Source organism: Morone saxatilis, unplaced genomic scaffold (assembly GCF_004916995.1).
Source record: "Morone saxatilis isolate NCDOM2014 unplaced genomic scaffold, NCSU_SB_2.0 Contig9, whole genome shotgun sequence".
Lineage (NCBI taxonomy): Eukaryota > Metazoa > Chordata > Actinopteri > Moronidae > Morone > Morone saxatilis.
In genome coordinates this window covers 1,090,412-1,103,553 of record NW_023340268.1, presented here as the reverse complement: position 1 = coordinate 1,103,553, position 13,142 = coordinate 1,090,412, and the positions used below count along the sequence as shown (strand labels likewise).

The 13,142-nt window shown below is 40.7% G+C and overlaps 1 protein-coding gene across 1 annotated transcript in view; it reads right to left on the bottom strand.

The window, feature by feature from the left end:
- The window catches only part of LOC118343116 (tenascin-like), a gene marked incomplete in the record, with an annotated part of 40,344 nt that overhangs the window by 3,922 nt on the left and 23,280 nt on the right, over nucleotides 1–13,142 (bottom strand). The window contains 7 exon segments of the mRNA XM_035681871.1: nucleotides 23–172; nucleotides 886–1,005; nucleotides 1,570–1,713; nucleotides 2,225–2,347; nucleotides 4,084–7,287; nucleotides 8,066–8,335; nucleotides 9,261–9,414. Of these exon segments, the coding sequence (XP_035537764.1) occupies nucleotides 23–172; nucleotides 886–1,005; nucleotides 1,570–1,713; nucleotides 2,225–2,347; nucleotides 4,084–7,287; nucleotides 8,066–8,335; nucleotides 9,261–9,414 (4,165 nt within the window).

Genomic DNA, 13,142 nt, shown 5'->3' with positions numbered 1-13,142 from the left:
GTGTGTGTGTGTGTTCACTGACCTCCAGTGGTGGTAAAGGTGGTGGTGGTCGGTGAGCTCTTCAAGCTGCCTAGCTGACTGGTTATGGTGACGGTGTAGGTGGTGGAACCCTCTAGACCACTTAGCTGCTGCTCTGCTGCGTTTCCAGACACAGTGACCCTCAACTCTGGTCCTAAACCAACACAAAACCATCAGCTAATAGGTATCTTTATTCCGTAGTTTAACATGATAATGTCATGCCAATGATTGAACGGTTTGTAACATCACCTAAAAAATTAGACCTTCCCCAACTTTCTCTGTTGCTCTGAGCTGATTTATGTGTTTCTATGGAGCATTTTCACTTTAATGTTTATGCACCTCCAGAGTGCTTCTCTCTCCGCCTCACTACAGTGTCAACAGTGTGTAACACTAGCTCCAGTCCAAGACAGGATGTGAGGTAGGGGCATCGAACTAGCTAAATGTAGCTAAGCTAAGCTGGGGTTGTCCGGCTGGCTGTGTTTTGGCTGCGTGATGTGGGTCTGGCATTGGTTGCTTTGTGGTGTTGGCTGATGGGGTGATTTGTAAATGGCGAGCTAGCATGGATTCAATGTTCCAAATAAAATGTTGCAACATACAGTGCAGATAGTAGTGTTACTCTAAATTTAATTGTAATTTATTTTCCAGCGGTCTAGTGATGTCACATTTGGCCATTGCCCAGGATGGTGCTTTTTTTTTTTTTTTCTGAAAAGTAGCATTACTTTGAATCTGGTAAAGGATCTGAATACTTCTTTCATCACTGCAGTAGACACAGAAACATTAAGTGTAGATTCTGCTGCAGACAAGGTTTTATGAGGATGTACAGCACCGTGGTAACACTATAAACTCAACAACATCATCACCACTTACCTGTCTCAGATCCATAAACGATGGCGTATTTATCAATGGCTGCCAACGCAGGACGCCACAATAACAAGGCCTTGGTGTCTGTGACGTTTACAGCCCGGAGGTCTGTAGGCGGGTCAGGGACTGAGAGAGAAATAAAGATAATAATATTTATATGAATGGCCCACAATGCCCTGTATCTATAGCACTGACCTCTGCTGTGTATCTACAGCACTGGCCTCAAATCTTTATTAACGGTCTCTGAAAGACAATTAGTGTGAAATGGTTGAAGTTCACTAAAACTAAAAAAAAGATATTAATAATATCGAAACATTAAACATGTGATATCTAGTATCCAAAGAATGTCTGTGTGGTAACATTTGAAGTAAGACTTGTGGAGATATAGATATTGATTTTGCATATTCTTTTTAAATATAGAGTGACAGACTTTGAAATAGACCATACATTGCAGTGAGGCAAACTTTTGTCACAATTCAGTGGATGTGCTGAAAAAAATCACTTTAATAAAGACTGAAGATAAATATTAAATATATATATATATATATATATATAAATGTTTGAAACAATCTTTTCTAACTCACCACATTTACAGGATTCCTAATATTTGTACGTTCATTATGTTCTCATGGCATTCAAGAGCAGCTCAACTCAGCTACGATATGAAAAAGGGAAACCTGTAGTACTTACGTGTCATGACAAAGTCTTTGATGGGATCGCTCTCATCCAGTCCAAGGATGGAGATGACGTTGACCTCGTAAGAAGAACCAGGTGAGAGCCTTGATAGGCCGACGGTGGAGTCTTCTGAGTCCACGGACACTGACACCGGCTCACCTGTAGACACACAGAAGATCCCAAATTAATTATATACTGACTTTACTAACCCTCTCAAGATGAAAGACATCTCCTATTAAATGCCTTAACTATTTTTCAGAAAAGACAAAAACCACCTCCACTAGAATTGAAAACAAAGTAAGGATCAGATTTTGATTGGCTTTATTTAAGCCCATACCAATCTATTAATATATGCCTGGATTGCCCTGAGACTGATACTGATCAGATCCAACTAACTGGCTTGCAGGTGTCTGTTAAAACTGTAGAAGCAAATGAAATCAGACAGTAAAGACACAGACCATAATAACAAATCTTTCCTGAAAGCTTTATTACACTCAAGTGCATCCTGATATAGAAAATAACTATTAACTCAGCGGAGGAAACACAATTACTTGAAGTGAAGTGACGTTCCTCACCTCTGTCTCACTCATTATTTTGTGTATCAAGACACTTGTTATATGTTAATATTCACTTGAGTGCCTTTTAATAAAACATGGAAATCAGTTCTCACCGTCCTCTGTGTGGGTGTAGGTGACCTTGAAACCACTGATTTTACTCTTGGGTTTGGTCCAGGACACCGTCAGAGAGTTTTCCGTCACCTTACTGAAGACTATGTTGGTGGGAGGCTCCGGGCCTGAACGGTATGAAGAATACCATGAGAGAGGTAATGAAAGCAACGGAGGAGAGCAGCGAAGTGACAGGAAGAAGTAAAAGAAGGAGAATAAAAGAGTAGTGAGAGAAGTAGTAAAAGTAAAAAGAATGATTCTGTATAGATAGTATAGCATGAAAAGAAAGACAAAAATGGCCACTAAAAGAGTGAAAACAGTGTGTACATTATTATTTATTCATCCACACATTTGCTATTAGTGCTCCGATGAGTTTCTGTGTATATATGTACAGTGCAAACATATATACAGTATACAAATCATATACAGACATATAGTAATGAATTACAACAATCAGATGATGGATCCTGGACAGCAGTGAAGGAAAGAATGATGGAGTTTAACAGTTAGCTGGTCACTCAAACCTGAAAAATAAAAGCGTGGCAGGAATGAACAAAACAAAGGAAGAAAAGTAGACAATTTTACAGGACGAATGATAACAAATACATTCAGATATTAATTCAGAAGAGCTGAAAGTGAAGATTTACATTTAAAGCGTTGGAAAATTACTTTGTGGACAGATTTTTGACCTCATTAGTGTGTCTGGGTATCACTGAACAAATTTAACACTTTTTCATGCGTCTTGACATTTCTTGATCCATTCCCTTGTTAAAATATTAATATATTTACATATTTGTATTACAAAAGGAGACTCTTCTTTGTAATACAATCAATGTAAAGTTAAATATGTAGCATACCGAAGCAATACAGTATTGACACATATTGTTTTTTGACACCCAGGTCTGTTAAATTATAAAATATCCAACTGTTTTTGTTTTTTTGTGAACTCTAAAGGATTAAAATGTGCACATTTTGCATTTGGATGTGAAAGGTGAAGACAGACCAAACGTACAGAGACCAGCCGTGGTCTTACCCTGGTTTGGGTGAGAGGTGAAGGGGTGTCAGTGAAGCTGGCTGTTAGCTTACCCTGAATGAATGAGAGAAGACCAGAGTAGCAGTGAGGGTAGGGGATGGATTTGGATTGAAACCTACTGGAGGCTTAATTTCCTTGAAGCAGAACTAAAGACCATCTCCAGGTTGGGAAATTAAGCCTCCGGTAAGTAGCCAGCTTGCTGAAGGCAAATGGTGCTAATAACATGCAACTACAAGCCATTATGACCTAGATACATTAGCTAGTACACAATTTAGCTAGCTAACGATGTGACAAACAAACACATCTGCGATTTGACATCAAATAACTGAGTGTGTCTTCATGGTTGAGTGTTGATTATCATAATGTATGACTGCTACCTCATATGAGTATTTCATATGAAAGCTGACAAATGAGTGCACAAATATAGCAACACAAAACACAACAGCTCAATGAACATCAAGACCCACTGAAAACAAACAGAACAGGTTATGTTATTACAGAACCAATTATTGACTGAGAAATACATGAGGTGAAACTGTAAATCGCAAGCTTACAGTTTTCAAGAGCACCACAGCACTTAAGCTCTTGAAATGAACATGGAGGAAGCATTTAGTGGGTGAGCAAACATTTCCAGTCATACTCAGGACAAGTGACAATTAGTTAACAAATACATTTTTGTTCATCAGCATAAGAAACGTGGTGCAGTAAAGACATTAGGTGTGTACAGTTTTCTGTTCTAAGTTCACAACATTTGACACTTCACAACATTTACAGTAATGTTGTATCATTGTACAGTAGTAATTAATGTTCTACTGTCACAATGGCTTGTACCTGTACTGATGACAAGCTTGTGCAGTCTGGACAGAAGGCCAGGACCCTTTCCAAGTAAAGTCACGGTGTACTCGTTCTGAGGAGGCAGATTCTCAAACTGGAAGGAGCGAGCTGAACCAGGAAGAACTTTTTTGAAGGTTTCGTCACTTCCTGTTGACGGTTTGGCTGTTGTGCTGCTTTGGACCCTTGGAACTTGTGTAAAGACACTTTCAGGTACTCTATTTTCATCTTCACTGCCTCCATTTTCTGAATGAATTTCTGTTGTTGGTTGACGATTTGCTTCCTCTTCTTCACCGTGACGCTCTTTCTCCGCATCTTCTTTCTTGCTTTCCTTCTGCTTTGGCTCCTTATGTTTTACAACTTCTTTCCTTGTCACAACAAAGTTCTTGTACTTCCCTTCTGGTGAGTCCCATGTGAGCGTAAATCCATCTGTGGTCCGGTTCGTCACTCCCACATAGTCCAGAGGTTCCCTTGTGACTCCGGAAGAAGAAATGTCTGATCCTGTCAGAGGTTTGGCATTAGCACCGCTTGTCTTTTCAGTTTTACTATCAAACAACCTTTTTGCAGTAGTATTTGTTTTTGTGTGCACTCTACCTTGGCTCCCACTGATGTAGTGCCTCATCTGGGTACTTCTTGTTGGTGATTGTCTATTTTGAAGTGTGACTGGTCTTGTGGCTCCATGTCTTGAATCTGAGGAGGTTTGTTTCATAGTTGGTCTGCCTCGACTTGGAGCACCAGCATTCTTGCCAGCATCGTCATTCTCTTTATGAATGTCAGAGTTAGAATCTGGGGTTCTAGTTTCTTCTTCCGCAAATTTGGTAGTTTGGACTGGAATATTGTTCCCCCCTTCTACTTTGTTAGTTTGTGGTCTGATGGTAGTGTCATGGATATCCATCTGGGTACTTGGAATTACATCTGCAGTGTCTTGTTCTCCTGATTGTTGAATTTGGACTCCTTGGGTAGGCATAGGGGCATCCTGCTCTCTTGATTGGTTATTCAGGATTTCAGGGGTACTAACCTTTAATAATTGACTTCCAACAGTAATGCCGCTACCTTCATTTAGCTTTCTGGTTGGGAAAGGCTTGCGCATGGGACCTCTATGTGGATACTGAGGCGGTGTCAGGTTTGTACGGGTTTTGTTTTGGAAATGTCCACCATACAGTTGTGGCCGACGGAAGTAACCAACTTTGGTGGTTGGCCGATGAGGGGAATGCACTCTACTTCCTCTGAGGGTCTCATTGAACTCAGCTGATGTGCTTGTCCCAACTCTGTCTTCATTCTCCTCTCCTGTTAGCTCTGTACCTTCAGCTGGATAGGATTCTTTTGAAACAGGAGGAGAAAAAGTGACAGACAATTCAGTGGAAGATAGCTGATCTCCCCTTGTTTCTGATGCAGGATTTAAAGGTTGAGCGGGGGGAGGCAGCAGCCTTGAATGTGGTCGAGTTCGGTTCAGAAGGGGTCCAAAGTTTGGAACTGGGCGACGCAGGTAACCCCCCTTTAGAGGAACACGCCGAACTGGGATTCGTCTTCTTTCTGTTGGGGATGCAGGTGTAGTAGCCCCATCTTTGTATCCATTCGTATCCCTTGCTGGTACATTTTCCTGAACTAAGGATGATTCCTCTGAAGCAGATGAAGATGGTGAAGACAATAATTCACTCTGGGATGTATGTCTTGTTTCTGTCTCTCTTCCAGTGATAAGGTTCAAATGAGGAGGGGAATGGTAAGGACCTTTCAAATTTAAATGGGTTTTGTTCTGAAATGATCCAAGGTTTGGCCGTGGTCGACGTACATATCCCGATTTTCCAGGTGTGCGGCGGAAAAAAGGAATGCCACCTTTTCCTGAGGGTGATAGTTTTCTGTCTTCAGGTGGTGTATCAGTTGTACTTTTGCTATTATGAACATTTGGTTCATTGCTTCCAAGTGAACCTGATTCATCTGAGCTGGAAAGGGATGACGATGGAGGTGATGGTGATAATGATGGTAGTGATGATGGTGGTGATGGTGATGATGATGAAGGTGATGACAAAACTAAATATGTTAGTAATGATGATGGCGCTTCTTGTGATGAAGATGAGACTTGTGAATGTGATGGGGATGAAGATGATGGCGCAGTTTCTGATTGTGACGATGATGATGAATGTGACAATGATTGTGGGGTTGATGAGGATGATGACGAGAATGACGACAATGGCTTTAGTCCACTTAAAATCTGCTTACTCACTCTTTCTGCATCAGTAGAGATGTGTGATGGTTTGGACAAGTGAACAGAAAAGGTTGTGATATTCAAACTGTCAAAAGTGTCTGTCAGGAGTTTATGTAAAGGATCTGGAGAATAGTCAAGGTCTGACTGTGTAGATGAGGGTTTTACATCAGAAATATCATCTGTTTCAGAGGAACCTTGATGTGAGCCTGTTGTCTTTCCTACCGACACTATTCCATCCCCTCTACACCCGCTGCCTCTGTCCTTATGGGGTAATCTGATGTGTGTCACTTTAACTTTATTTATACATTTCTTCTCTTGGCTTTGAACAGTCCCAGTTGGCTCTGAAGACACTGGAGCAGTGTCGTTTCCATGGCCTGCCATGCCAACATCTGGTTGCTTTTTGGAGCCAACAGCAATAGTTGGTTCCTCCGAGCTACTTTGTCTGTTTGTATCTGAATCAGTCCCAGAAATTATAGCTGGATTTTTGGCATCCCTCCACTCAGTGCTTGATTCCCCCACACTTGGGTCTCTCACAGTCAAAGTTATTGTCCTGTTTCCGATGACGGGTACACCTGGTTTAGGTTTTTTGGGTACCATTATTATCTTCTTCTTATTCTCGCCCACTGGCAGCTTTTTCAAAGGGCCTGGGCTAACCTTTCTTCCTCCTGGCACAACTCTGGTTGTGTTGAAACGGAAAGGGCCTGCGATATTTGGCTTCCTGGACAATGTGGGTCTTTGAGCAAGTTTGGGCCTGGTGCCATTTATTGCCATCCTTTTGTTGTTCAGAGGTTTAGTTCTTGCAATCACAGAGGCTCTGGAGTCTTTGTTGGGTCCATTAATACCTTTGGGTTTTAGAGAGTCAGGCTCGCTTCCATCCTCCCTCCTTCCATGCTGGTCTTCAGGCGATGGGTCAAACTCTTTGTCTCTGTCGCCGACATCTTGTCCAGGTGCTAATGTGACCTGCATGGTCAAAGCTGCCATGGTAACCCTTGGTAATGTCCCTAAAGATGTGAAGGGAGTGAGCGTTTAGATTCAATGTTAAGGTCACATTATGTAGCTGTTGATAATAATCCAGAAGAGATCATGTCTAATAAAGGAAGAAAATCAGTTTTAATATTGATTATGATACTTTTCAGGAAACCTGATTTACAAAAGTTTATCAGTTATTATTCAAGTGCAAACAAATAACTTAAGGCAGTGGAATCCATGTGGAACCTGCAAGGAGAAAATTGAAATATAATTATTGTTAAGCTTGGACAGAGAAATTCAACATGCTTGCGGTCTCACTGTTGAGTTCAGGAAAATGGAGTTTAAGGAATATTCTCTTCTGAAACTCATTATTTTTGCTCCTGGAAGGTTGAGGCTGCATCTCGCTTCATTAACTTTTACAGTAACGTTACTCCGCACTGTAATGCGTTTTATATGATGTGTTCCGTTGAATAATGAGGCGTCTGGACACAAAGTTTCACTTGCTTTCACTTAGCTGTAGCAAGTCTGTTCTCACCTGAATACAGTCTGGACAAGAAGCATTTGACTTGCTCACATTTAACAAGTACAGTTGAATGAATGGAGAGCCAGGTCGCAGCAGCTTTAATGGAAGTATTTTGCGTTTCACTTTTATAAGAGAGAAAAGGTTTCATCAAGACTATGTAATCCTTGAAATAATAGGGTCTGTCTGAAAAGGGGAGTTCATATTATAACCACAGCTGTCTTAAATTCGCTAAAAGATAGTTAATTTACCTCAGTAGTTCAGAAAAGGGCGTCTTTAGTTTTACTCACCGGGAGTAACTTGGGTGGTTGCGGGTTCACTCCGGCTCGAACCCTTCTCTGCCACGAGTATGATGTCATACAAATTCCCCGCCTCCAGCTGTAGGATGTGGGCAGAGTTTTGGCCAACTGGGACGGTCATTTCTTGACTCCTTCCTGCTCCGTCGCTGGGTGTGACAGTCAAACGGTACCTATCAATCTCACCCTGCGAGTGCTCCCATTGGACCACCGCAGACGTCGAGGTCGTCTTGACGACTTGGAGGTTTGTGGGACCAGAGATAACTAAAGAAGAATATGAAGAAGAAAAAGGAGGACACAATGTACAGTGTTTACAGTCTCTGTTCTACCTGGTAACATGGAGCTGTGGGGGTGATTCCAACAGAGGAAAGTGGATACACAAACATCCACTCATTCTTTTTCAGTTTTAAATTGATCTTGGCTCAGCACATTTCCCTCTGCTCTTCACTTTCTTAAACTCACAGTCACACTCCTACAGCCTCAGCCGTCCTGTTTGCTGATGGCCGCTGGGCAGCCTCCCTGCAGCTGCCACAGATGACATCTTTCACAGGAAGGGCAGCGAGAGGGAAATGTTTAAACTCTCTCTGCCAGTTTGGCGATATGAGCTGCTGACAATGGCCAACATGTTGGTCAGAAGCTCCGTTTTCTAACTTGTGTACTTGAAACTGCACTTTTATAGGGACATTTCATTTTCATTCATAACCGTTCATAAATGTCAGTATGTGACATATTTGAAGTATGTGGCTTTTTCAAAATAGATACGAACATTTCTTTCATTGAGGCTGTAGCATTTATGTTGTTAATATCTGTCATTTAATATTTAAAGTCTCCTTCCACTCAAAAAACTCATTTAAAAAAAAGTTTTTCTTTAAATAGGCTGTATTTTATTGCTTTCCTGTCAACAGAAATACTTGCAGGCCTTGAATTTTCATCGTGGTTTCTCAGTTTGATTGATTTGAGCTACCATAAACTCCACAAAAACAAAATTTTGAGAGTTTTTGATATTGCTTCCAGTGTAGAATATCACTTCCTGTCCTCCATCCGCAGTTCGTGCCACAGAAACACAGTGACGTCATGTGCAAACAAGCTATTCTAATCCTTGTTATTTTGAGTTTTTTCTGTTGTTTAAATGACCCTAGAAGAGACGAACAGAATCATCTATGTCAGTAAATTAACATAGAAAGCTCACGGGTCATGAATTCAGCGGAGCTCTCGGCTCCCCTCCTGCCGTTGATCTCTCCGGTGATGCTGACGGTGTACTCCTGACCCGCCGCCAGGCCCGTCTGCGTGAATGTGGTCAGGCTGCCCTCCACCTGCACAGTCATCTGCTGGTCACTCTCCTTCTGTTTGGAACAGACAAAACAAATGTTGATTCTCTGCACATCTGCCAGCTGAATCAGATGCTTCTAAGCTCCAGGACGGCAAGCCTCAGAGAGAGAAAAGCGCCACCTACATGCTTGTAAATCTTGTTATGCTGCAAGTCAATCTTTAAATTTACACTATATCCAACGATAAACAATCGGTTACTCTAGACCAATTATATTTGTGAATTTACTTTAAATAGTTAAAATAAGTTGGCATTGAGAACAAATTGAATCAAATTAAAAAAGCTAGAAATAAATATTTGGATTCAATTTAATAAATTATTTTTATATTAGTTTTAGTGCTTTCCACCACCCCCAAGAGGACACATAGACCATTAACTAGCCAGGAACTAAAATGATGAATTTTTATCTTCTACTGATATAACATCCTCTTGATGGAAGAGGATAAACAGTTTTGGAAATGTGTAACCAGTTATTTAATCCTCTCAGGGTTTTTCTGAGAGTTTGTCTTTAAGTGTCACGTCTGATCCATCAGAGGGTGAGTTTTCTCCTCCCACAGTGACGGCTGATAATTAAACCTTTTGAATGTTCCCCCAATTCTGTGTTTGTTGATTTAAGCTGACTTAAGTTCAGCCAGTACAGCCAACATTCCCCGTAATAATAATGATTTTAAAAAATCACGATGTACTCATCATCATGTGCAAGAAGAGCCTGATGGAAACACTGTGCTGTCTCCAGGGCATCGACGTGTGTGTGTGTGTGTATGTGTGTGTGTGTGTGTGGGCAAAGACAGACACTCGTTCTCTTGTATTTTTACTTTCTGGAGTTTCCAAAGTCTAAATGTACTGAAGCAGAACAGAAACAATCCTGAGGGAAATCAGTGACGTCACTGAAACTCTTTTTTGTTTCTGTTTTGTTTGTTTCATTTCTTGTGCAGCACAAAGTTTTTTTTATGTGACTGAATGTTGACATTATATATTCAGTGATTGCTGGGACCATGGAAGCACAATGAAGCCAATTAAAACAACATTACGTAACATTTCTCTACCTTAAAATAACAGCTTCACTATCGTTTTAACTGAGCTCTAATAGTGTGAATGGTGCCTCTGTACGCTGTTGTTGCACTGTGATTTTGGTGAAACTGGATCAAACGGGATAATTTATGATTATTGATTGACTATGAAGACTTTATTATCTTCAAACCTAAAGAGTAAAAAATTACTCTGAGGGGATTCCTGAAGACAAAATCCTCTCTAATTGGTGCTCTTGTTAGCTGCTACTTGTCCGGCCCACTTCAGCTCTCTCCAGATGTCACCCTCATGGGTCCAGTCGATGCCTGATGATATCCAGTTCATTAACAATTACAAATGATTCTTCTATATCCGATTATTGGAATGTCATTACAGACTCTGTGGTGCGTTTAGGGTTTGGTCTTCACTTTATTCATTCCCATAACTTCAGTCAGGATCATTTCACGCTGCACAAAGTTCTCATTATTCAATTTATCTATTGGAAAGCCTGAAACTTCCCATGAATTAAAAGCTGAGGCTTACTCAACAATTACTCAACTGGGAGTGCTGGACTCTGACTTCCTAATGAATGGATACCGTGTTGTAAAGTAAATGGTCCACAGCTGGTTGCCATGCTGGTTACTATGTTGGCTGCCCGGCGATGGTGCTCCAGAGGTCGTCCTGGATCAGCGTCCGCGTGTCAAAATGCTTTCATCCATTTCCATATGAACAAGGGTGACATCATTAAAAACTGAGGCTCCAATAAATTCACAATACACTTTAAAACAAGTCGAGGCTCTGTGGCGTCTCTGCGGGGCTTTCAGGGACGATGATGTTTGGTTCTTTCTTAACATGAGGAGGTCTAACTGGGCCGCTGCATGACTCTCAGTCTGCACGTTTATGAGGGAAAATAAATCTAACGTCACTACAGAAAGTTCTCCTCAAAGACCGTTGCTCTGTTGGGTTCCATTTAGTGTCTTCAGCAGGATTGCCAGGACTTATATTAAATAAATATATTTATATATATTTTATGTAGTTTAAACGGTCACAGTTTGGTTAGGTTTAGGAAAAGATTGTGGTTTTGGTTAAAATAAGTATGCAACGCAACTCACCTAACATAACGTAACATAATGTAACATAGCGTAATGTAACAAAGTAAAGTAATATAATGTAAAGAAGCATAATGTAACATAAACTTGTGTAACGTAACTTAAGTGTTACATACACGTAACTTACTTCACAACCTAATTTAAAGAAAAGTCCACGTTTTGGTAGTTTTGGTTTCACACAAACATACCTGGGTAAAAGTCTTTTGTGTTTGAGCCATCCATCTCTCCGACCTCCTCCATATTCAGATTTTCTTGACGTTATTTGTGAAAAATGCTAACATGCTAATCAGGATCAAGTCTGTATAAAATGTCTGTAAAAATGTAATGTATCTGTGTGTGTGTGAAGTAGAAAAATTACTGAATGAATGACCTGCTTGAACTCCACTGACCACTGATTTATTCTGAGGAATTCGGTTCAGATGATTCATCCACTGCAATTTAGTTCTAAATTAACTGCACTTTATTCAGATAACCTCCGCTGGTTGCACTGAGGGTTGATTCATCGTCTCTACTTCCTGGTGTCCTTTTTATCCATTTGAATGAATAAGACAGACGTCATGAACTAAAAAAGTGCAGATTCTGTGCAGCTCCGCGGCTCATTAAGGCAGTTATATCCTGAAGAAGTGTAGCTGTGTCTGCATTTGAACTAAAAGGATGAAAATAGAATCAGTAAAATGTACTTAAAAGTATTTACTGTGACAGTTGTACTTTTATATATGATACCATTAGATTATTCTGATGCATGAATTCATGTAAAAGCAGGATTTTGTTGTTGTAGTTGGTTGAGATGGAGATTATTTTTAACTGTTCTGTATCGGACTGCAACTAACGGTTAATTTCATTGTGGATTCTGCTGAATTTTCTTTAAATTACTTATTTTAAACTCTGTTTGTAAAAGACTTGTTACTGGAGGACCTCCTGTGATTTCTAATGATCAGAGGTGTTGGTGTCGGTCAGTGGCCCTCTGCTCGGTAGGCATCCCGCTACTGTCATATCTGGTTAGAGTTTCAAAATAAAGCTTGTGTGGTTGTGGTGAAACATTGTGAAATGGTCAGAGTTTGGTTAAGTTAAGATGTATGTTAAGTAACTTAAAAGAAGACAACTTTAACTTTTGCCATTTTGACCTCAGACAGGACACAAACAGCGGCCTCCTGGGTTCAAGTCCTGTGTTTGTTTGAGCATCCATCCACACCATCACCTCCATATATGGCTCTTTATACTACGTCTGGCGGGTGCATCCATAAGTAAAGCTTAATCCTGGAGCCCTGCAGGTCCACAAATGAGGCTGAGGAATACCTACAGTGACACATTATGAAGCAGAGGGAACAGACGGTGTGAGACGAGCTGAGAGTGAGACCGGGCTGATTGTTTTCAGAGGTAAAATGTTAAAAAGGAAACATGAAGATCGGTTTTAAGAGGGAAGATTGACGATGTCACCTGGAAACAATAAATATTTGTAGGAAGTAAACGAGTTTCCTGAAACTACTTGAACATGCTTCCTATCAGCCGGATGTTCTGTAAAGTCTCTTTTCTTTCTCCGTTCCTCTCAGACTAATCTCCTCCTCGCTGACGGTCTGTTGTTGTTGTTTGTCTGTTGGTCTGGTAAACATCTCTCTCTCTCTCTCTC